The 24,042-nt window shown below is 36.8% G+C and overlaps 4 protein-coding genes across 36 annotated transcripts in view; 3 read left to right on the top strand and 1 right to left on the bottom strand.

The window, feature by feature from the left end:
- The window catches only part of CASK (peripheral plasma membrane protein CASK), a 594,512-nt gene extending 592,710 nt beyond the window's left edge, over window positions 1-1,802 (top strand). For all 15 annotated transcript variants that reach the window (XM_087355276.1, XM_087355274.1, XM_087355277.1 and 12 more), the window contains one exon: window positions 28-1,802. In XM_087355276.1, coding sequence (XP_087211402.1) covers window positions 28-207 — 180 coding nt within the window. In that variant the 3' untranslated portion in view covers window positions 208-1,802. The remainder of the gene's footprint in view (window positions 1-27) is intronic.
- A 2,695-nt stretch (window positions 1,803-4,497) lies between these two features.
- On the bottom strand, window positions 4,498-10,717 carry rec (minichromosome maintenance 8 factor recombination-defective). 4 transcript variants are annotated; one of them, XM_022064808.2, is made up of 2 exons: window positions 10,604-10,717; window positions 4,498-10,018 (listed from the first exon to the last, which is right to left on the bottom strand). In XM_022064808.2, exon 2 carries the CDS (start codon window positions 10,002-10,004, stop codon window positions 7,458-7,460), a length of 2,547 nt encoding a protein of 848 aa, XP_021920500.2. In that variant the 5' UTR covers window positions 10,005-10,018; window positions 10,604-10,717; the 3' UTR covers window positions 4,498-7,457. The 4 variants fall into 4 exon arrangements, with proteins under 4 accessions (XP_021920500.2, XP_021920496.2, XP_021920498.2 ...); XM_022064804.2 differs by lacking the exon at window positions 10,604-10,717 and adding an exon at window positions 10,365-10,479; XM_022064806.2 differs by lacking the exon at window positions 10,604-10,717 and adding an exon at window positions 10,284-10,400.
- On the top strand, window positions 10,441-22,149 carry LOC110830201 (methyltransferase-like protein 25B). 5 transcript variants are annotated; one of them, XM_087355290.1, is made up of 11 exons: window positions 10,441-10,527; window positions 11,240-11,281; window positions 12,568-12,683; window positions 14,234-14,525; window positions 15,748-15,896; window positions 17,311-17,437; window positions 17,537-17,706; window positions 18,135-18,279; window positions 19,076-19,185; window positions 19,943-20,130; window positions 21,713-22,149. In XM_087355290.1, exons 1-11 carry the CDS (start codon window positions 10,516-10,518, stop codon window positions 21,787-21,789), a joined length of 1,428 nt encoding a protein of 475 aa, XP_087211416.1. In that variant the 5' UTR covers window positions 10,441-10,515; the 3' UTR covers window positions 21,790-22,149. The 5 variants fall into 5 exon arrangements, with proteins under 5 accessions (XP_087211416.1, XP_087211417.1, XP_021920502.1 ...); XM_087355291.1 differs by lacking the exon at window positions 10,441-10,527 and having other exon boundaries at window positions 10,864-11,281; window positions 14,411-14,525; XM_022064810.2 differs by lacking the exon at window positions 10,441-10,527 and having other exon boundaries at window positions 10,864-11,281.
- Window positions 22,150-22,945: 796 nt separating this feature from the next.
- syd (JNK-interacting protein syd) overlaps window positions 22,946-24,042 on the top strand; it is a 42,587-nt gene continuing 41,490 nt past the window's right edge. For 8 of the 12 annotated variants that reach the window (XR_015536995.1, XM_087355546.1, XM_087355548.1 and 5 more), the window contains exon 1: window positions 22,947-23,410. Coding sequence is in view for 11 of the 12 variants with exons in the window: in XM_087355546.1 (XP_087211672.1) it covers window positions 23,108-23,410 (303 nt within the window). In the remaining variant the exon portion in view is untranslated. Of the gene's footprint in view, window positions 23,411-24,042 lie in introns of all 12 variants that reach the window. The other 4 variants (XM_087355547.1, XM_022064824.2, XM_022064828.2 and 1 more) reach the window with 1 other exon arrangement.

The following is a 24,042-nucleotide window of genomic DNA, read 5'->3' as shown; positions in this document are numbered from 1 at the left end:
ATTTATGTACTTGGGATTACATTTCAGTTTGATGGGAGCCTGGAGCGTCTAGCTAAGGAATCTGACCTTCTTCGACAAGCCTATGGTCACTTCTTTGACCTCACCATTGTCAATAATGACATTGAAGAAACAATTGCCGTACTGGAGAAAGCTATAGAACGAGTGCATACCACGCCTCAGTGGATTCCTGTATCCTGGGTCTACTGACAGAAAGTACCGCCGGGCTCCACGGCTTCATTCAGATAGGGAGTGACAGTAAGACACGTACCATCTATGGAAGGAAGGGGGTGTACCATCTCAGTGGATCAGTGTGTTGTAGGAAGATTGCTGTATTCTGGGTTGTTGCGCCGTGTGGCCTGGTAGATGTCCACCAACGTTTCAGAGGTCACGCTGCCTCCGTCATCAGGGCGATGGTGAGCGTCTACTGGACTACACGGTGCAACAACCCAGGAGACAGCAATCTTCAGACTCACCGCTGTGAAAACCTCAATTCATACAGTGTGTTGTAGGTTTCCAGCGGAAGACAATGCTTTGTTCGTATAGCACCTATGGGGAGAAACTTACACCATCAAGCACGTGTTCATTGCTTTCTTTTATGAATGCTCCCTGTCACGACATAGCTGGCAACTGAGGAACTTTGTATCCATCCCTCCTGATGGAAATCTACTGCCAGAACCTCTTACTAGCCAGCGTCTGTGTGTTGATTGATAGACTCAGAAGAGTAGGGTAAACATTTGATGTCAGAAAATACGGTTCTATTACGTAAACTTTGCCTTAATCTGCACTTCAAACTCCAGTTGTGTCCTGGCTATTGTACATATAGGTACAAGAATTTAATATAAACATGTTGGATCTTTACTTTTAAATCCTACATGAAAACAGATTGACCTTCAATAATAAAATGTCAATTTTGATCTTTATTATCACCATCATGGTCCAAGTCCCATTTATAGCTTGTCAGTATTGCAACCAGCCATGTGTCTACGTACGGTTTGTGTAAGTGGAAGAACGACAGAAGAGAGACGTTGATTGATAACACTAGTGGGTTTGCCGCTGTCAGTAACAAGATACAGGGATTGGCTATTGCACGAGTGCACAGTACATCATGGGAAGTAAGTAAATCTGTAAATTTTATTGCACAACGACCACAAAGTACACATTCAAAGAATTCTGCGTGGGTTTGATAGAGAGAATTGAACTTTGGGGAAGTGAATTTTTAGTTACAAACTGCACAAGTGGGCTGGCCCAACACTGAAATCACGTTAGTGCTGCGGACTAAAATAATTACTTGTAATGCGAAAGGAACTTAATTTTGAGCAAGTTGACTTCGTGACAAGCTGTGCAGCATGGTACATTTGAGTCATTGGGTCATCAGTGATGTTGGCTGTGAGCTGAGTGTTAATAGGTTGCTTCTTCAAGAAAGATAAACCAGTAGCAAAACCACATGTAATAGTGAAGTGTAGTTTGTTATAGAGGAAGCCAGTTATGATTCATGGATACTGTAGTAGTGTGTTTTGTGAAATGGTTAAAATGACAAATAAATATGATTTAAAATCAAAGTTAAAATAAAGAATAAGTGAACTGATATGAAGATGCTAGGAGTATTCATAATGATTTACATCTCTTGATAACTTCCAATAATAACACAATAAAGTGAGTATTCCTACTTATTCTAATTAATAAACATTAAAATAGCTCCGAATAAATAGAATTAGCGAACATAGGTAATGAATCAAAGAGACATGTCAGTGACTTAGTCATACATAAAAGAGCAAAAAACATAATAAATTTATATGTGCGAATCTGTGTACAGTTTATGTATTATCCTGCATTACATGGTTAATTCAGGTTACAAGTGGTTTTATACATGCTCCAGTGATGTCAACCATTAGATAACAGCTGGCATCTAGAATATTAGAATATATATAATGGAGTCAGTGTTTGATTTTATTTATTTTTTTTTCCCTCATGCATCATACACTTTGTCTATTTCTTCTGACTACTAGAATTAATTACTGAGCAGCGCTGAAGTGACTTAACGATGCAGTGGCTTGGAGTAATGCATTTGCAAGTTACTGAAGTGTTAAGAAGACTGAGCTGTACAGTTACATATCAGGGGCTGAAATAATTAACTTAAAGTGTGAAATCATGAATGTGCTATATTGTTGTTTGGATACCGGCGCTTGTTCCGAGTGCCTGTGGGAACATCCAGAAGTCACAGTTAAATAAGTATCTTCTGGGAGTACCTGTTTGTTACCATGTATTTGTTTGAAAACCTGGTAACTTCCTCTTTCCAACTGAAATACATTTAAAATAATTCACAATTGTCTAATTTTCTTCTGGTCAGTCATTTCATGGATACTGCTGTATCTTTTTAAGTTTCATGAAATACTTGGTGATACACCATCAAATTCTAAAATTAAGGCACTTTTTGAATAGTTATTATTTTGTATGTGATATTGGCAGCTTATGCACTTCAAATATTGCTTCAGATAATTACTGCTTCCATTCTCACAATTTTTATTTCTTTAAGGCTCAGTTGTTGATGAACCATACTAATTATATCGCATGTAGCAAAAACACCACTGTCTCAAAATTTATCTGCCTGAGCATATGATGTTATTTAGCTAACACTGTATGATGCAAGTACAGTAAGACATCTTGGTAAATTGAACTTGATTTGGAAAGTTACTTTTTATGTAGTTGTGTTTCCTACCAGTCACAGAGTAGTAACTGACATATTTTATATTTAAATATAATATTTTTGCTTCCCACGAAGTAAGTGATAGTGTAAATGAACACTGTTAACTAACTCGACTAGACAGGAATGTTCACATAATGTAGTAGATACTTTAAAAAAACACTGCATTTCCATTTCACTTGGAAAGAATGGTGTTTATTTATATATTTTCCACAACATTAACAGAACATGTCCCCAAATATCACTGCAGTTTCTGATCACAGAGAGGGGAAGTTGGTTGATAGTCAAAACAAATATATTTAGTAATGTAAATGCAGTCTATAGGCCTACTCTTTGCAATAAATTTTAATTAGAAAGATGTCAGTGGGTGCAACTAAATATCAGTTGATTCATATTCATTTTTGTTTGAGAACTTTATTGTACCATATATTCATAACATGTTGTTCAATGACAGAAAAGTTAATTCTTAATTGAAAATAATTTTCCTTATTTCTGTCTGTATTATGGGGACTCAGAAATAAGGAGTATCGTAGAAATAATGTAGGAATATTTATTCTGTTTCGAGAATGGGGAACTGTTACAAACACACCTTTGTAGTAGTGCAATTCCAGTAATATTTTCTGGTATTCGTGGTAACAGCATTTGTAATAAAAGATGAAGGAAGGAATTATAATACTGCACTTTGGGAATTTCATTCTGTAAATTTCTGGACTGACATCGTATTTTGAAATGAAGTCTGTGACAGAACCCATAATAAAGACAAAACAAAGGACTGACACTTATTTGTTGTATAAAATCTGTGACAAAGTTTTGAAATATTACAGTATGGTGATTAATGACTGAAAATGGGACTATGTACACTTGATGACTTTCAGTTATTGCTTAGTTATGAAGACTTTCCTTTCATTTGTAGTCGCATTTAAAATGGCAACTCATTAAAACTTAATTTTACATTTCTTATGAAAAACAGGTGGTATTATTAACATAATAATACTTTTAAAAACCAGAATACTTATTATTTTATTTATCCATGCTGTTTATTTTGAATGTAATTGTGAAATGGATGAGCACAGTCCAGTTTAATCTGCAAAATATTGTGAATATGCTATCATAAATGTTGTAGGATATGGGATGTTTTGTGCACAAGATTTAAATAGGAGCATGGGGTAAAATGAAAGAAACTATTTCTCTTAACCTTTATTGGTCATGCATCATGCAACCTCCAGTTAGTCTGCCCAGCAGCCCTCTAGTACAAGGGTTTAAATTCCCAAATTCCATATGATATAGATGAAGAAATTAAAGTAGCATAACTAAAACAAATGTGATTCTTTTGATAAAAAAGCATTCACAAAATATTTTAGGCCTGCCCAATTCCACATTTTGCCAAATGTGAGACAGGCATTTTAACCTGGACGTACTGTACTTACAATACAGAATATAGAAATGTGTGATAAAAATAACTCTTCATATTGAATGACTGTATGAACTTTATTTGCATTACTCGAGATGACGACAAACAGTTACAGGTGGGGATGAAGTAAAACACAGAATGCGTGCTTGTGTTTAGAAATGAAATAGGTGTTTGCAGACTGAACAAGATATGTACTACATTTGTTGAAAATTAAGAATGCCAAATTTTATATCACAAGTTATATGGGTGAATATTGTTTTTAACAATTTTATTTGTGATTTCTTTATCATATGGGAATAGGATTTAAATATTTGTATTACAGGGCTGCCAGCTGAACCATACTTAACCTGCCTTGCATGATAATCATTTATCTTGAAGAAGTTAGTTTATTTTCAGTAATTACACTTTATTTTTACTGTTTCATGTTACATAGTCAACTCCAGATATGAACAGTTTGTGCTTGTAGGTATTGTTGTTATGTAATACATAAAACAGTCATTATTTATTTTGTTTGCAAAACTTTTGTGAGGGAAAATTTCTGTGCAGAGTTATAAAGTCAGTAAGTAAATTCATTAACAATTACATTTGTTCATTGGAACTGATTATCGCCAATGCTCATCGCGTTTGGTTGTTCTGAAAGCCTTCAAGTGTAAGGAGTGCTTACGCTGTCTGTAGAAAATAATGTGGTGATATGGAATGCAAATAATCGTTTTATTTTGAGGTATGAGTTAAGTTGAAATGCCAGATTGAACTTACAAATATTTCTTCAAGAATAAACAGTAATTTGGCCTGGATAACAAATATTTATCTAATTTACATGCATTCCAAATTTTGTAACAAAACAATCTACTTGGGCTAACAGTAAGAATGTGTGTAATTTCCCCTCATTGTAAAAGCTTATACTTACAGTATCTTTCTATGTGAACAGCAATCTTAATGCTATTTACACTATTTAGAATTTGGATTACATATTTCTCATAATGTTGTTCAGAAAGCTTCGGTGACTCTTTTTCAAGTCACATCAGTGTTATTGTACTCATTAGTTCTTTAAAGACATGGAGGGATATTCATCATGGAAATTGACTATTGCATTTTACATACATAAGCTACAGACTGGATGACCAGGGTTCGTTCTCTGACGGGCAGAGGATTTCTCCTCTAGCCTCTGCGTCCATACTGGCTCTGGGGCCCACCCAGCCTCCTATCTAATGGGTACCAGGGGGAGGGGAGGGAAAGCACAACCAGGGCATGACGCTGACCACTCACCCCCGTCTAGTGCCGAGATTAAGAATGAATAGGAGTTATACCGCCTCTTCCCCCAAGCACCTACATGGAGTAAAGCGGGACAGCTTTACATTTTTTTTACTTCCTTTATAAATAAGCTACGGTACTTTGTGAAGCATGTCGAGATACTTTCGACAGTGAATTTCTTTCAAGCCACAAACACTGTTTCTTGGAATTAAATTTTGTGACAGTAATAAATTATATGAAATTCATTGACAAACTTTCTCATCCCCAGTGCATGCTTTAAGAAAACAGAAGAATATTCACTAGGTAATTCCTTTTTGACTGTTGATCTTTGAAACATGTTATTTGGGACTATAATCTCTTGGAATTAATTAAATTACACAGTAATCACTGCAGTCTCTTTATGAGAATTTTTTTTTCTTACAAAATGTTCCATTATTTACTTATTACAGCCTCGTTCATGGACACGTATATATGAACATAATTTAAAAAACACCTATCAGACTCAATAGTAGGCCTATACTTCTCTGTTTAAATCTTGAGGTTTTCTTCATGATTGCAATACATGTAAATGTTAACTCTCTGACAGTATCATACATATAAAGTATTTCATTACTCCTAAATATTTATTGTAATTTTGATTGAAAACCAACTTGACTTAAATTTCAGCACTCTCATGAATATCTTATTTTGTGTTGAGTTCCATATAAAATTAAATGAAAGTGTAAAGTCATAAATGCAACCTGTTTCGTTATTAAATAGTTTGCGTTGATAGTGAAGGAAAAAGAGTCACAACTGACTTTTGATGCATCTTTACTCTAAATTTATTATTCTTGTCAGGGTTGAGCTTTTAAATAACTAAGTACTTAAATAATATCTGTTAGCCTTTCAGTAAGTTCTGTTTGGTATGGATATACAATTGAGGTATGTAGTGTTAATTTAGATTTAGATGTATAGCTGAATCTTTGCTGTCATACAACCCATACACTGGCTCCAGTCGGGTAAGCTCTTTGTTGGGATGGAAATTAAATATGATTGATAACAAATGTACGACTAGTTTTATATTTACGTCTCCTTTGTCATTTCTTCCCCGACAAGCCTAACACTCGATATGAGGTTCCTTTATACTGTTTTATTACGTAGCAGCTTTAAGTTTTGTAATAGGAGCCATATTCTGTACGCTTCTGCCAGTATCTTTACAGTTGTTTGAAATATGTCATATGGTAATTGCGTTGTTCTTATTTCAGATCCTTACTAAGGAAAGTATAGCAACTACTAACAAAATTTTTTACTTTCTTTGAAAGTGGATTTGAGTGCACATCTGATTGATACTGTCTTCATTCCGTGATACTACAAACTGCCACTGAGTGAGCTGCCTTCTAGAAATTCACTGTGCCACTCTTTCAGAACAGATAATGTTGTCCATCCAGACACTCAGCCGTCCATGGTGCATGGCAAGTGTTTTTCCAGGCTTGTGAGGCCATTAGCAGTTTTATTTTGGTCTACAAGCAACCAAAGTTACACCGCTGCTTACTGACTGTTTCATTTATTTGTCTTCTTAATTATTACAGCACTGGACCTCATACAGTCACAAAATTCACTTGAAAGGCAAAACCATAAACTTTGAAATGTTCCATATTGGGTGAGATTTCAGGTTGTGACAGTAGCAAGTATGAAGACAACCATCTTCTGGGATGCTGTGCTGTGTACTCTTGCAGAAACTTACCAATATTTTAGAGATGCATACTGTTTACATTGCCTTGCAAGATCCCAGAAGACATTTAGGTATTAATCAGCTTTTGCAATAGCATAGTTCTCAGAAGGCCTGGTTTGCTTTGGCAAACCAGGCCTTCTGAGAAAATACAGACTGTCTTCCTTTCGGAAGACAGTCTGTATTTTACCATAGAATAATAATGCATTTTTTCACTTATGCTCAGTTCCATATCAGATGTTGGATAAACCTACTATCTGCAAAGGCTTCACACTGATATTCACAAATTTCAGTAACTGTGAATATTAATGAAACTTAATACAAATATAAGAATACATAACTGCAAAATTAACTTTTTCTTATGCTTCCTGGATACTTTTAACAAATCAATAGTCAACAGTAAGAAGTTGATATAGTTTAGGAGCCTTTTTCAAGAGAAATCCTTGCACATTTAATGTGGACAAGAAACCATAAAAGTCTGAAACTTTAATTCTAGCTAACTCAGCCACTTCTTTCAGTTCTTGGACAGAAAACACTGAACGGGACTGTGCATTGGCACGTTGTTGTAATGCGGTGATAAACCTCTTTCCTTGATTTCTGCTAGACATACCTGAACCATTTTGTGAACGCTGAAAATCAACACAACCAAAACCATCACTGAGTGTGTCCACCAAGCTGTATTTCATAATCTCTACTATATCTTGTGCATCCTTCTCTGTAGCTTCTTCTCGTAGCTCCAGCTTAGCTCTTGCTTCGGTAAGACGGATTAGAGATTCTAGCTGACGAGTAGTGATGGGTGTGCAGTCATTTGATTGATGCTGACGGCGCAGATCTAAATAAAACTTCTGCAAGACGCTGGCAGCCGGTGGAGTCAGTCGAGACCGTACATATTTCCTAGCGTACATGAGGTATTTACGAAAAAGCTGGTGAGGTAAGAAATCCATGGTTTCGCCAGGGCGCAACTTGAGCCATTCATATAGAGGACGTTCAGTTTCTTCACCACCGCAGTCTGACGCGGTGCCCGACTGTTGCCGCGCCTCTCCCCTCCGCCTGAAGCCAGAATGTAACGCCATCACATGCTCTGATAAGAGGCTATCCAGTTGTTCATTTGGTTGATCTAGTAATATAAACACCAAATCAAACCGGGACAGAAGTGCTGGACCCATTCGCAGATTCTCGGACACTGTTTTAGCACGATTGTAGTGGCCACCAGTTGGATTGGCAGCGGCTAATATGGAGGTTCTCGCTGGTAGAGAGCATACTACACCAGCCTTAGCAATACTGATACTCTGCTGCTCCATGGCTTCTAGTAATGCCTGATGTTGGTTTGTCATCTTATCAAATTCATCTATGCAGCAACAGCCTTGGTCAGCCAGAACTAGAGCACCAGCTTCAAGGGTGTAATTGCCACCAGCTTCTCTTGTAAGTGTAACTGTGAGACCTGTTATGGTGCTGGTGTTACCACATACGTACACTCCCCTTGGAGCAATACTGGCACATGCCTGAAGCATCTGTGACTTTCCTAGACCAGGATCACCCACCACTAGAACGTGCGGGTCTGATCGCCCATCTGTATGATGTAATGTGCCTCCAAAAAGAGCTAGCAGAAGTCCAGCCTTTACCGTTTCATGTCCATATATCGTTGGACACAACGAATTTACCAAGAATCTGAAGAGATCTGGCTGAGAGTGGATCTCCTGAATAGCGTAGTAATCTTTTATGTTGAATTCAATCCCCGTACCTTTAGTGCAGCCTGTGTGACTTTCATTCTTGCTGTTCACAACTGAAACAGCTTCAATATACATGTCAAACATATTTGCGACTTTCTTTTTATTGTATTCTTCCCCGTTCCGAACCTTGACAATTCCAGTAATGGTGACTACATCTCCAGGGATACAAGAATCTAGTAAATCTTCTGTAAGTTCACATTCAACGGTGCGTGGCACCCGTCCACCCTCACGCTGATCATCAGAAACTATCTCTTGCAGTCTAACTGACTGCCAATTAATTGTCTGAGTGAACGGGGAAGTATGGAGTGGGGTGAAAGATTTGGCACGACAGCCTTCAGTGATACACTTAGTTGGCTGTGTGAAGCAGCCTTCAGGCTGCTTCACACATTGCAGTGCAAGACATGTATTACATTGAAAAGCCATCCAGACACACAATAATTTAATATTTCCAACCCGAATTATTGTGCCACGTACAGAGACAAGTTTTCCAAAATATACAGCCTTCAGATTCTTTAATTGTGTTATAGGCTCAAAATTCATAATTCGAGCTCTGACACTGGGTAAAACTATGGGGGGCACTACTTCTTCATCCTGTAGTTGCGACTTCACTTCACTCTGCAATGCTGATAAAACTACTTGATGCATTGCTAATCCCAAGCAATTTATAGTCTGTTCAGGACATTCACTTAAGTCTTCCTCAAAAGTTGCCCATTCTGAAGTGAAATCATTATCACTCTTTAGATTTTTGAGGTCAATAGAGAAAGATCTTCTTTCCTCTACAACAGAATATGAATACATGGAACTGTTCCTGTTAATGAATTTTTCCATTGCTTGCACTTTATTAACAGTTGTTGAACCTTCTTTGTATGCTTCCTGTGGAAAATATAACTTCCAGCCTTCATAAGGGCTAGGTATGTTTTGGAAAAAATCAATTATTTGTGGCTGACTGTTTTGAGATAAGGAAGATGGTATAATTGATCTGTTGGACAACGTATGCATATTAGTATGCCTATTTGAAGTCTGTTCATGAGACTTTTTATTGAACCAATTCCACCTTCCTCGAAACCCCTTGCCTCTTCCTTGTGATTGTGAGCCATCTCTGCCTCGAGGATGCCTGAAACCTCTTCCTTGTGATTGCCAGCCACCTCTGCCTCGAGCTTGACCAGTACCTCTTCCTTCTGAATTTGAAATTCCTCTGTTCATTTTAGTTCTTGTACCTTAAAATGTGGAAAATAAAAGTTTTTGTTTGTTATAGGTTAAAGTTACTAAATAGTTTTCATTGCTCTAATACTAGATGAAGTGAACGTACTAAAAAAAGTTCCACATATCGACTACGTCTTTACATCGACAAACTAAACTTGCTGATTTATTAAGATATCGATTTCACAAACACTAAGAAAAGGGGAAAAAGATCCATAAAATTCTAAATGATTTTAACTTTTGAGAGCAAAAATGCATCATATTAAATTAAATATACTGTACTGTTTTAAAAGTTCACATCTTTTCGTTATTTCTAGATGAAAAATGGCTCATTTGCAAAATATTTTGAGTAACTTAATTTACATTTCATAACTCAATAAAGCGCGGTTTTCCACCATTCCCACAGGAATACCAACATTCCTAATTTCTCAAACACAGCAAAGTGAGTGCGGAGCATTTTCTTCACAAACCGTTGCAGATCGGACCCATGATTATTTGAACTTTTCGACTCAAAATGATCCCAAAGGCACGTAGTGTATTTATATACATATATGTTACCGTAAGCCCGAATGTTGGTGAAACTTAGGATTTACCAGACAAACCTGAATTTTACATGTAACTCTTAAGTAATCTGATGATCTCAAATAGTACTTCTCCATTAACCAAACATAAATATTCGCTGAAACAGAGTTGTACAATATTTGTGTAGGCAACAGTTTCTAATCGAAACCTCTGAACTCTTTCAACTACTATCTTTTATATGGAATATATGCATCCAAGTTCATCCATAATGAACCTTTTTGTTGTGCACGGGTGCTAACACGAGACGAGCAGACAGAAGAATTTCCGTCTGTTACTTTAGTTACCATAGGTTATGAAGTAGAACGAATGAGTTTTAATTTTGTCTGTGGCTGCAATCGATATCTGTTTGTGACGAAAGTTTTGTAGTATACAGTGGTGTTATCGTAAGGTTGTCGTGTGTTTGAAGTAAGATGGGGCATATCTGAATAGAAATAACCTGTTCATAATTCGCGTGCTTGTTTTTCCGCCGAATTTATAAATGCATTTGTTAAAAGTTGGTTCTAAGCTGGGTTAATTAATAATGAATTTAAATGTTTGAATGATGTAGTCTAGCATATTCCCATTGATTTTTTGTTTACATGCACAATATTTGTAACCTATCCCTAACATTTAAAATGCCAGATAAGTTATTACTTATGGTGAATAATGGTTTGAAGGTGGTGGAAATGTATACGTGGCTGTTGGATTCATATGTTCTGGTAAGTGGTTAAATATTTAGTTCTTTAATTTCGTAAGTGGTCGTTAGTTGTTGACAGTTTGTCCATACAACGACTTTTTATTATAGTTTCAATGTTTATTAAAATCCACAACATGTTTCGGCTTTGATTGATTGTCTCTTTATTTGTATTAAACCAGTACATATGACTGCTAAATTGTATACATATTTTCTGTTGCTTACTTCACCGTATACTGGACTGTGTGTTACACAGCTTACCTATTTAAGCAGAGTGGACTATGTAGATGTAGTTACTGGTGGAAAGCTGCAATTTAACATAACTATAGTCCATTACAAGATGAAGTGAGTAACAGACAATAAGTTTTCAATTTGGTCGTCATATCTATTAACAATTAAATAGAACCACCTGAAGATGACCAATTAAGGTCAAAACATATTGTGGATTTTCGTAGTTATTAAACTATAATAAAAAGTTGTTGTGTAGACAGCCTGTCAACAATAAATTATAAAGATCAATGTTAGTCATAACATATTCAATCTGCATGGTTTATTGTTGATTGTGACACTACAGGCCAACACTTTTGTTATTAAAGAAACTGTTTTGTTATAGAAAAGAAATGGATTACCAACTGTTTTCTTCTGCCCATTTTAGGTCACAGATAGATGATTTGTTTGTTGTGATAACATCTTGGTTGATATCATAGTTGGAATATCGTGTGTCCATCAAGATGGCTGTCTTCTTTGTGAAGTTAATGTTGAATTTGTTGTTCTCTTATTGGGGTTATGATGGTTATGTGCAATCCATATCAACCCAACACAGCTTAGGTGCAAATGTCTTCAATTCTAATTCAATTTGGTAACCTAGTTGGGTCTGCAAAATAAGTGATAAATATTGTGTTTTGCCTTCTTATATCAGTCAGTTTCAGAGGTAACGTTCAAATTTTTCAAAATTTTAAATAACAAATGCTGTAACCCTGGACATAATAAGCATTTTCACACAACTCATGGATTCTTATTGTGTATTTGACTTATGCCTCTTTGGATGACCCTGAATTTCTTTTTACCTTGGCCTTTGAACTGATCTTAATTTACCGAAATAAAACTTATTGCCAGATTTCTTTAACCATTATCGACAATGCAGTGCATTTAATATAAGTCATGTACAGTTGGCCATGTTTCATACTAGCATACCGCTCAGTTATTTTATCATAGTTCTGCTAGTTTATAAATCCCAATTTTTTTATCATTCTGCCCACATCTATGCTGCTTTGTTTTGCCATTCTCTTTTCCAGTGCTGTATTGTTTCAGGACTATTTCACTGATTGTCACTGGAATAAGCTTCCACTCAGTTGGAGGAGAGCATTTGATACTGTTGAGCCCCAAGAACTTGGACAATTTTTAACACAGAATAGCACCTTCAAAAGGTATCAATTTATATATTTCTGAATTTTAATTTTTATTTTTTTTAAAGCTGATCACGCTTGTTATGTATCAAAGGGTTTGAGGTTTGTATTCAGGACTGGGTAAGGGTAACTTCCCTCCGGACTCTCCCCAGACCTATCCAATTATAACCTGCTATTCCTTCGGATAGATATTTCTGTATTCAGTATTTAAGCAAAACAAAAGAAACATATGAAGTAGTTCTGACAATAAAATTTACATGAAAGAGAAATTAGATTCATTTCAGTTAGCTCCTGCAATGTTTTAATGCCTGGCTGATTAAAGGAATTCTCTGCTTAGTCATACAATAGTGTGCCATGCAGCATCTTGACATTTTGGAAGTTCTCACGAACTAGTTCACTAGTTGTGCAGTTTGACAGTGTGATGGACCTGTCTGTCTGAGAAGTATGTTATTCGGTGATTCTCAGCAAAAGAGAATATTCTAAATTTCTTTCTGCCACTTAGATACTTTAATATTATCCCTTGAAACTACAAATTATGATCTCCTGAAACTTGTAATAGTTCTGTCGATTTGCTATTCATGCCCTTAGTTTTAATACAGCTACATTCAAAATGCCAACTGATTGGTTATTTTGTCTGCATCATCACTTCCTATAAATAATTAATACATGACAAAATGTGTAAACTCTGGTTTTTCTCGTTGTCCTGTTGCGTCTCAGTGGATCTACCCCAGGCCTGTGTGTTATGGTTTGTGGTTCACCTTGCATTAAGTGCACTGTGGTAAACTCTTCCTGAAATGCGTTGTGGAATTTTCCAATACTCTTTTCATAGCTTATGCAATACACAAGACTAATACATATCAGTTCACATTGATACATAGTGGACACACACACACGTGGACCTTAGAGGGTGAATTATCAGGAGGTGGGAGAAAGTTGCTTAATGAGGAGCTTTGTAAGTTGTACTCCTCGCCAAATATAATTAGACTGATCAAGTCAAGGAGGATGAAATGGGCAGGGCATGTAGACTGCATGGGAGAGAAGAGAAGCGAAATGCATACAGGGTTTTGGTTGGAAATCCAGAAGGAAAGAGACAACTGGGAAGACCTAGACATAGGTGGATGATAATATTAAAATGGATCTTAGAGAAACAGAATGGGTGGCTCAGGTTAGAGACCAGTGATAGGCTCTTATGAATATGGTAATGAACCTTTGGGTTCCATTAGCTGTCTTTATGTTATGATTTTGCCCTGCATTCTGGTGACGAGACATCAACAAATACTAAACTTCAGATGTTTCTATACTTTGTTTTCTCTGTGTTTACTTCGAGACCAACCTCCTTACATTGTTCTGATTATCTCTGTTTATTTGGCTTGGATCCTGTGACCTTTACAGGTTGGTTTGTTTGCTTTGATCTAATAGTTTTAAACATTCTGAATTAAGAATCTACACAGAATACTTGCATTTTGAAAGTTTCTGCCTCGGATGTAAGCAGAACACTACTTTCTATATGTCGTCGTACTTATACTGTATTTTCCTCAATTAAAAAACAAACATTGTATCCATTTTTACAGCTGCCATAGGGTGTGGCCTTTGTCATTTCTGGCGCTTTATACAACTTCATTGCATTTGTCTATACCACGTGAACAGATCCACTTTGAAGATCTTCTGAAGGGACAAAAACAATTTGACGACGGAAGTAGTTCATTAGAGGAACCAAATTTAATTTATCGAGATGTGACCTTCAACAGGAAGTCTTCAGTAGCATGCGCACAGATGCCAGGCCTTAAACATCCCAAACTCCAATATGCGTTCAGAAAACATGTGAAGCCCAAAAAACAGCATGAAATATCAAGAATGGCTCAGGTATGAGAAGAATTGTGGATAAAATGTCTCATGGTTCAGTAGATTGATAAAGACGTGACGTATACATATACCGGTCTAAAGAGGCATTGGATGTGTTTTGACAGAAAGTAATATCTGGTCTGACTTTTGTAATAGAACATTTTCATTTTGTTCATCTATGTGTACATGGAATTTATGTCCAGAGTGTAGAAACTGAACGTCATATTTTAGTGGTTAGCTCTCCTGTTTCGGATTCTGGCTATCCTGACTGTGTTTTCTTTTTGTGGTTTTCCTCACTCCCTCCGGGCAGATGCCAGGATAGTACCTCAAATTATGCAATCAATGCTTCCTTCTACATCCTTTCCAATTCATTACTCACTATCATCCTCTCATCTGTTATGCTTGTGATCTAGATACTGAAAGCATCATGAAACAACTATAAATAAATACATGAATAAAACAAGTGTAGACATAACTGATTGAAGGCCTTTATTAGTGTCTTGGTAGTTCAGACCATCTGATTTTGTAGTATAAATACAATCACTGGCTCCTCTGATTAGTGGACAGCCTTTTGTTACCTGCTGGACAGTAAAGATTAGTGATTGTGTGCATGCTAATAATAACAGTTTATCAGAACTACCTTAAAAATTAACAGTTCGTAAATCGGTGCAAGCGGTGATATTTTTCGAAGGCACACGTACTGTTTCAAATGTCAGCCTGGAGGTATATGGTGGTGATGGAACTGTTAAGTGCTGGCCAGACTGCATGCTCTAGAGTGGCCTGTACGTAAACCTTTGCGTACTTTACTGGTTGCCCTTGAATTGTATTATTCCACATTAATGAGCATTGCATTGTGTGCTTTTACTGAAGTGAGTGTGTACAACTGTAGGCACTGTTCACATCGCGTCTTGTTTTTTGATGGATATCTTTGTTGTACCGCCACGGTGGTCTAGCGGTTAGAACGCTGGCCTTGTAATCCTGGGGTCTCAGGTTTGATTCCTGGCGGTGCCTGAATTTATAACTTGTGTTGGGCAAGGCCGTGGTCTAGGCAACACGGAGTTTTCCTCCGTGGCATCCCAACAATTACTCCATTCACACACAGAAGAAGGCAATGGCAAACCACTTCTGGATCATCTGCCAAGAACGTATATGAACAGGTCCCAGTCCGAGAAAAGGATGGAAGGATCCTGTTCATATGGACCTGTCCTCAGACAGAACACTACAAATAAAATCTTTGTTGTAGGTGACTGCAAGTGTAGCCCAGTCAGAAAGCTGCCATTACGTAGTGGACGTTGGTTCGGGCTTGGGCCATTTGGCAAGATTACTTGCATATGGTTATGGTTTAAAGGTCTGTTGTTTGGAGGCACAAGAAAACCTGTCCTCGCAAGCACGGTACATGAATTAGCATTTGACTATTTAATATAATGTTGAAGGTCCTTATACATATCTGTTGATTGGGCAGTTATTTAATGATGCTGTATTAAGAGCATGAAATATGTAGGGTCAAATTACTGGTAGTTGAGGGAAGTGAACTGAGGACTGGTTCTATTCCATCCTGAACCTAGACAGACTGTGATCAGTTTATGTTATCCACTCAGTCCAGTTGATACACTTGTTACATGCCGCATATAAAAATTTTCAGTATCAGCTGCGTAACATAAAATAGTAGGAACATTATTGTGTCAAAAGTTCGAGTTTTTTGAGGTTAGGTTTTGATTGTAAGATGACTGGTTGTTTTTTAAGCAGTTACGTTCTTCCAAAAATGGAGTATTCCAAATAGTAAGGGCAAACTTTCTAAGAGCACATTTTGAGGAAACGCTCTCTAATTTTTTTGAAGATATAAATCATAGTATCCGTCCCCAAAAGTGTATTTTTTATGAAGAATAGAGAAGGGAAGAAGAACGTGTGATGCGACATTTGGCCACTGCCTATTTCGTTGTTTCAAGAATATTGGAGGGAGGGTGAGTGTGTAACTTGCAAGGTGATTGGTCCCATTGCCTGTTTTGAGAATGTTGGTGGGTGGTGGTGAGCCCTAGTATGAGACTTTGCGTCTTCTATATGTTTCTGGTTATATTTTAATGAGTCAGCATAGTTTGTAAGGTTGGATACATTGGTACAATTTTTACAAAATTTTCTTTATAACACAATTTGATTTTAATCAATATGTTTTATAAGTATTCTTGAGTCTAGTACAATGATATTTATAGTGGTTAAGGTATGTGTGAGAGTGAAAGTCGACTAAGCTGTTTAAAATAATGAGTATTTATAATTAATAATTTGTAATAGTATTTACATAACAGGTTTCAGTTATTAGAATATTTTCCTAAGTAAATTTCTGTTTAAAGAACATTTCTTTATAGCAAAATTTATTGCAGCTTTAAATTTTTTTAAGAACTTCCTTAGTGTGCTTTTAAAGAATGAGAAACACTCTCATCTGTCTTTATGTTTAATGTAAATAATTTTTAATAGGAAAGGAAAGGTATACTGCAGTGGAATACATCATGAAAGGAACTCCCTTTCTTCTAGGGCTGCTTCTATTTCTGCATTCTAGTTGGTCACCCATTGTTTGTGGTGTAACCACAACCCAACTTGAAGTACTTCCACTGAAAAAATGGAGGTTGTATGTTTCTCTGGAATGTTGGTAACTATCAGCAAGACTGCAGGATGTAATAGCTTAAAACACCTCAAATTTCTTATAGAACATGGTTTTTGAAACTTATTACAATGAATATATATAAGTAAAACATTAATTTCTATTGATCATTGTCTTACATTGTTTGGCTTCATCTCTGTGTTTAATTTTCAGAAAGTTAGATATGGAATTAGAGGCGTCTGTGTCCAAGATTCTGAAAGATGATGGCTTTGAAGTGAATTGGCCAGTGCATTTGAGTATAGCGGTTGATTCACGTTTGACTGCTAGCAGCTTTACAGAGGTGAAGTATATGTATGTTTTACCTTTCTTAACATATGTTGTGATGTTTCATTTATGAAAGATGGATGTCGTATTATACCCATTCTTCTCTTATTTTCAGGCACTGAAAATTGCATTTGGCATTTCTGGAGAACATTTTACATTTGGTATGGTTGGGCTTCATCCATGTGGAGATTTAACACCAATATTAATGCACCTTTTTGTACAGTGTCCAAATGCAAAGTTTATTAATATTGTGGGATGTTGCTACATGAAGCTTACAACTGGAGTGTAAGTATTGTATCACTTGGATTTATTCCTTTCACTTTGAAGTACAAGCTTTCATTTCTATTGATATCGCTGCATGTGTGAGTCTGAGGTGCCAAACAACAGCACAAAAAAGATCTTCTTTATAAATTACATTCATTGCATTAATTCCATGGCTACTTAATCTGTAATATTCCTAGCAATGCCATTACATTGTACTTAAGTTGTCACTGGGTACTGTTCATAGCGTAAGCCCAAGGAACTAAAACAGTTCTCTCTCTCATACATGTGGAAGGTTTTAAAAATTTTCAGCTGAATGTTTTAGTTGTGTTTTATTCTTTTAGAGAGTACCTTTTTCCGATTTTAGTTTAAATGAAAATAATTGATCTATCGATCGATTGATTGTATGTGCATGTGGACATCTTAAGAAATGCTTAGTAATATTGTTTTAGTATTTCAGGATTCACTGGATACCCAATGAGTGATTTCATTTCTGCAAGACCGCATTCACTGAGTTACGAGGCTCGAGAAATTGCGTGCCATGCAATTGAAACTTACTGCCAACGTTTGTGTCTGGGCCAGTATGATGACTTAAAGGTGGGTGCTGTAATTTGTAATTTAAAGCTACATCAGCATTTCAAAAGGACTGAATTCATAATAGAAACTTCGGTCAATGGGACTGAATTGAGTGTGTACTGTCCCACAGGCATATGAAATCAAAATTAAATTATAGGCGTTAGCTATGTTGAAAACAATAAGATGTGAGTAAAAGCTGTCTCACTATGCGCCATGTAGGCACTTGGTGGGGAGAGGCGGTATAGCTCCAACTCTTTCTTGACCTCAGCACCAGATGGGGGTGAGTGGTCAGCATCATGCCGCGGTTGCTCTGGTGATAAACCTGAGCGCTAATGAAATATACTACAGACTAGGTCACATATATTTAGTTTGAATGAGTAAGAAGGGAGGTGAGAAATGCCAGTAGCACCTTCACTGAGGCTCATGAACAGAGATTATCTAAATGGAAAGATTTTGTTCTGCCATGGTCTGTGGTATCTTATTTTTGTATTGTCCTCATCAGGCACTACACAAAGGAATATTTATTGGTGCTGTGTACAGATTTCCTTCCCGTAATTAGCATGAGAAGTTAAAATTGTAATGTGATTTGTAGTGAAATTTACCTCACTCTTTGTTATCTGACTGCATATAGACAAAAGGGAGGAGCACTTGTAATTCAATTTAATGACCACACAGATGAAGACGGATTGAAAGCGCAAGATATTTAGCTTATAACTGTGAACCTTTCTGTAAAGTGGAAACATAGATTTTGTTGAGCTTGATTTCCATATTTGGAATATAAAAATAGCGTGCTTATGACACAAAATTTCTGTTACAGGTACACTGTTACCGTGCTGCTCTGGAAAAGATTCTGGTCAAATATTGGCCACATTTGCGACATACCATGATCAAGAGTATAAAACATACTAACAACATGACATTTACCCAGTAAGGACACAAAGTTATGGCAGACGCATTGCTTAATTAGTACATTTAGCTCTGTTACATCATCCAGTATCTCAACATTCGAACATATTCGTAAGAGGCAGAGGTACTGCTTATATAAGACGTTAGCCTGTTGCATGTTCCGGTATCTCAACATCTGACATATTTTGATGAATAGCCACTTACGGAAGCCATCAAGTGATGGATGCGAGGCATGATGCTGACCACTCATCCCCTCCTAGTGCTGAGGTCAAGAATGACTAGGAGCTATACGACTCTCCCCCAACTGCCTACTTGGCATATAGTGGGACAGCTTTACTTTACTTTATCAAGTGATGGATGATCTTTCTGCTTGGATGTTGATATAGGATGAACAACCCATCACCATATAAAAAATCAGTATTGGAATTAAACATAGTATTTGAAAATAATTAATAGAAAAATTAAGAGAATATTGCCAGGTGAGATTTGAGGTTCTTATGGTGATTAGTGTGAAGTTGGGTGTCTTCTGGAATGTAGCGTTGTTTAGTCTGGTACGTAGTTGCTGATATATCAGAGGAGCTTACTCATAGCACTGGTGATGGAGGCAATAAGCTCCTTTGAAACAAATTAATATCAACCATGCAACTTGGTGTTTCATCCCAGAAGACAGCCATCTTCAGAATATACACATGGAAGACCAAGAAGGATGTTAGGTAAGTAGTTTTTGAGGATGGCAGATGATACAAGAAACGTGATATAGTTCATAATGCCTTCACAGGTACATCACTTTGGCTTTCATAAACCTGGGGTTGGAAGTGCCAGTGGAAGATCTTGAATCTGAAGAGACGCAATTGGACTTATCACAGTGGAAACGGGTGGTGATTTTCTACACTCTGCGCCTAATATTAGCCCCTGTAGTGGAAACAGTTCTGTTACTTGATCGACTTCTCTATTTGCAGGAACTTGGTAAGAAAAGATTGTTAAGTCTTATGGGCTTTTACTTCGAATGGCACCTTCTGTACAAAGTCAAATTTTAAATTCGTGTCACCACACTGTGGTGTTATATAAAAACACTTCTTGTTTAAGAAGGCAGTGCGAGTAATAAATAGTTTACTTTATGAGATTTCAAGTTCTTGCAGTGACAAATATGAAAATGGTTGTCTTCTAGGATATAGTGTGTTTACATTTCAGAGGTGCATACTGCCTCCATCATCATGGTGATCACTAAGACATGTATAGAAAAGTTGAATTACACATAGGAGCAAGTCAGACATGGCAGAAGCCACATTGGACCACTGGGAGAGGGTGCAAGGATTTGAGTGAGGGGAGTCTGAGAAGGGAACCAGTGGGTGGAGGGGTGGGGACTCCAGCTTGGCAAAAGGGATGAGGGAGAGCTAGAAATATGGGAGTAGACAGAAAATAAAATATGTGGAATGAGGATAGGAAGAACAAAAATAAGGAAATGAAATAAAGGAGAAGAAGAAAATTATAGAGTAAATTAAAATATTTTTAAACTAAATAAGTGAATACTGAAGAAATTGGATATAATAACATGCTTTGAAGGGGAGAAACTGTCCTTATAAGGACTGGCAGGGGACGAGCAGGAAAGATGACAGAAAATCAAGGAAATTAATGCTAGAATAAACTGGGAAAACTGAAGGGGGTATAGATTAATTAAGTAGACTGAAAGAGTTGGGAGGTGTTGGAGAGAAGAAAAGGAAGTGGCTGGGGCCAGGAATTTAATTTGGAAAAGTGAAGTGGATAATGTCTTAAAATATATTACTAGGGCATCTCTTCCTTTAATAAATACGTTCAGTGCTAGAGTTACAGATGCATCCTTATTGGTAAGAATGTGTCCACATGTCAAATTTTGGCAGTCAGTTTACAAAGTCAAAATTGTTTTGAGCTGGTAAATTTGACTGACGTAGTGGTTTTGGAGGCCTTCTACATTCTTCAAGGGGGTGGGTGAGAGACCACCCATGACTGGTTCAGGCCGAGGCCATCCTCTCTGTTCTTATTTTTAGGTAGTGGCTTGATCTCAGTGGTCTTCCTGATCATCTGCCCCATTTATCTGGATTGAGTAGATGTGATGCTGGTGTCGTGGAGTTGGTTTTAATGACCCAAGCTTATAATGTGCAAAGCCACGGCTGATTTATTTATCTCAGTGTGCCAAATGGATGTAATGCTGTTCTCTTTGATCATGATGTCAGTGGAAAGGCTATTCAGCTCAGTGTAGATGTCTTCATAGGGCATGCTGTACAGACCCAGTGTCTGTAGTCACAAGTCGCTCTTGACGGGCTGCAGGAAACTAGGAATTTGAAGGACTGCATGGGACTGTTATTGAGTATTGTTATTTTACTGTCAGTGATTGTCCTTGGCTTTAATTTAAATGAAATTCCTTCATTGATAAATCGTATTTTCATGTTAGGTGTTTGTTTCTCGTGTATTTACAGTCATTTATTCAGCTTTTATTTCCTTATAGTGGTATATTTTTTCCATTCTTTATTACATCTAAGTCACAGTAATTGAAATTTTTCTTCCATTTTAGGAATACGCAGTGATCTGATCCCAGTGTTTGATCCCAGTTTATCTCCAAGAAACAGTATTTTGATTGGAAGGAAATGATGATCACAAGTATATGGATTTAAATAATTGTCAATATATTTTAAATTGTTATATAATATTTATTGGCTGAAATATATTTTGGTGAATATGATATCATGTATATGTTTGAGTTGGACATAAAACGTTTGTAACCATTACAGTATCTCATGCATGTACAGATACAGAAAATGCAAGAAAAGTGGAAAGACCATCTTTGTCTTCTTAGAAATAATTTTGTTTCTGAAACAGAACTGATGTATTTGTGTCTTGTTTGTAGATAAGTAATATGTACTTGTCAGACTTAACAGACCACGAGTGTTAAGAGTAGTAATGTACAGTGTATTATTTATGTTTAATTAAAAGTAATTCTGATGGCTTAAACTCTTCAAACTACTGTATACTCCAAAGGAAACTGGGAATCTTCTTTGGCGGAAGGCCCGCCAACTTGATGTTTTGCCTGGACAGCAGCCTTCTAATACGGTTGAAAGTTGTTTTCACGTAGGGCAGGAAGGCGACCAAGGCAGGTCTCTCGGGGGGCGAAGCCACTCTTGCCTGTGGTTTGAGGGTGTGTTGAATCTGCCAGTCACTAGCCGTTCTGCCTGAAAATGGTTCTGAGTGAGTACAGTTTACCCTGCAGGCTTTCCTGGTCACAAAGAGATCTAGCCCTGTGCACCAGTGTGGAAAGTGCGGCTTGTTTGTTTGAAGGATGGTGGTGGGAATTGGAGTTGAGGTTAATGTGTGTGGGTTTGTGATGAGCCTTGTGGCCCAGTAAGTCATGAGGTTTTCGGTATATGTCAGTGTCCAGGAAGGGAAGATGGTCATCCTTTTCCGTCTCCATAGTCTGCTGAATGTTCTTTCTCATGGACACTGCAGATAGTCGAGGAACTCCCACAGCTTCTACCTGACTACACGACGCAACAACCCAAAAGGCAGCCATCTTTATTGCTATTGAATTTGTGGTTTGTAATGAGAAACTTCGAAAAAAATTCTACGTTGTCTCATGCTAGATATATGTTTACCCATATAGCAATATGTACATTTACGCATTTATTAATTTTTCGGACATTTTGAATCTGCTACAAATTTATCTGTGACTGAATCGTTAATCTGTGGTGGTTACAGACGTAAGGTACAGTGTTTAACATGTTTCCAAGTCTTAATCAGAGGGGGTGTAAAAGTCGGTTGCTGCTGCGTTTTTTTTACGTGTGTAAATGGCGAAAATGTCAGTTGGGTTGTTGGACACTTGGAAAAAATATGGTACGGGAATATGTTAGTTTTTTAATCGTCCTTGTGAAAGACTGGTTTATATAGTTGTCATAATAATCTTTGTTCGTCAAACATGATGGAAATTGAGCAAGAAACTGTGTATGGCACACATGAGGATTCTCATGTTGTTATGTCAGAAAAAGTGCAATCATTAGCTGGTAGTATATACCAAGAATTTGAAAAAATGATAGCCAAATATGACGAAGACGTAGTTAAGGATTTGATGCCACTTGTGGTAAATGTACTAGAGTGTCTTGATTTGTCGTATACCGAAAATCAAGAACATGAAGTGGAACTCGAATTGTTGAGGGAAGACAACGAACAGCTGGTTACCCAATACGAACGAGAAAAACAACTAAGGAAAACGTCGGAACAGGTTAGTCAGCTAATTATAATACTAATACAGCCATTCCATTATTATGACAGTTACAAATTAATGTTTTCGTAGGTGGGTGATTGGTTCCACCATGAGGTCTTTTTTTTTTGAGTTACACATAAATGAAGTTTTCATAAGTTGAGTTCAATTCGGTTTTTAATCATTCTGCTTAATAAAACTATTAACATAGGATACGTCTTTAGATACGTAGCTCATAAGTTAACATTAATGTTACCACAGAATACAAACATAATTCGTAGAACACACCTACTATAATATCACATTAACATTCCAGTTATTATACTCTGCTAATTAACATGACATTTCATTTTATTTTGTTATCCTGTAGATCAAAATACATTGATACAGGACTTGTCAATCCATGTTATACGTTATCAAAGTGCAGTAGTATGTATATAATGTTATTGAGTATACAACATTGTATCAGTAGTCAATTTTTGAGAAATCTTCATTCAGATAATCTTCTATTGAGTATTAGTACCTCTTAATAAGTAACTTCTTCAGTTTAACACACACACCCACACAATACAGGGACCAAAAGAAAAATTCAAACTCTGCTGCAAACTGTTACAGCTCACACAAGATATTTGCTAAAAAAGAAAAAAATCAGC

The sequence above is a fragment of the Zootermopsis nevadensis genome, unplaced genomic scaffold (assembly GCF_977971745.1).
Source record: "Zootermopsis nevadensis isolate Lab colony 2312 unplaced genomic scaffold, Znev_1.0 Znev_ptg000024l, whole genome shotgun sequence".
In the NCBI taxonomy this organism is placed as follows: Eukaryota; Metazoa; Arthropoda; class Insecta; order Blattodea; family Termopsidae; genus Zootermopsis; species Zootermopsis nevadensis.
This window is presented reverse-complemented; position numbering and strand designations above follow the sequence as displayed.

What these genes read in the sequence shown, in the direction of transcription:
- LOC110830201 (XM_022064810.2), top strand. Translation starts at nt 11,162, where the DNA reads ATGCACAATATTTGTAACCTATCCCTAACATTTAAAATGCCAGATAAG. An exon ending in AACCTGTCCTCGCAAGCACG is followed by an intron (nt 15,897 to 17,310) that starts GTACATGAATTA and finishes TTTAATTTTCAG; the next exon opens with AAAGTTAGATATGGAATTAG. An exon ending in ATGAAGCTTACAACTGGAGT is followed by an intron (nt 17,707 to 18,134) that starts GTAAGTATTGTA and finishes ATATTGTTTTAG; the next exon opens with TATTTCAGGATTCACTGGAT.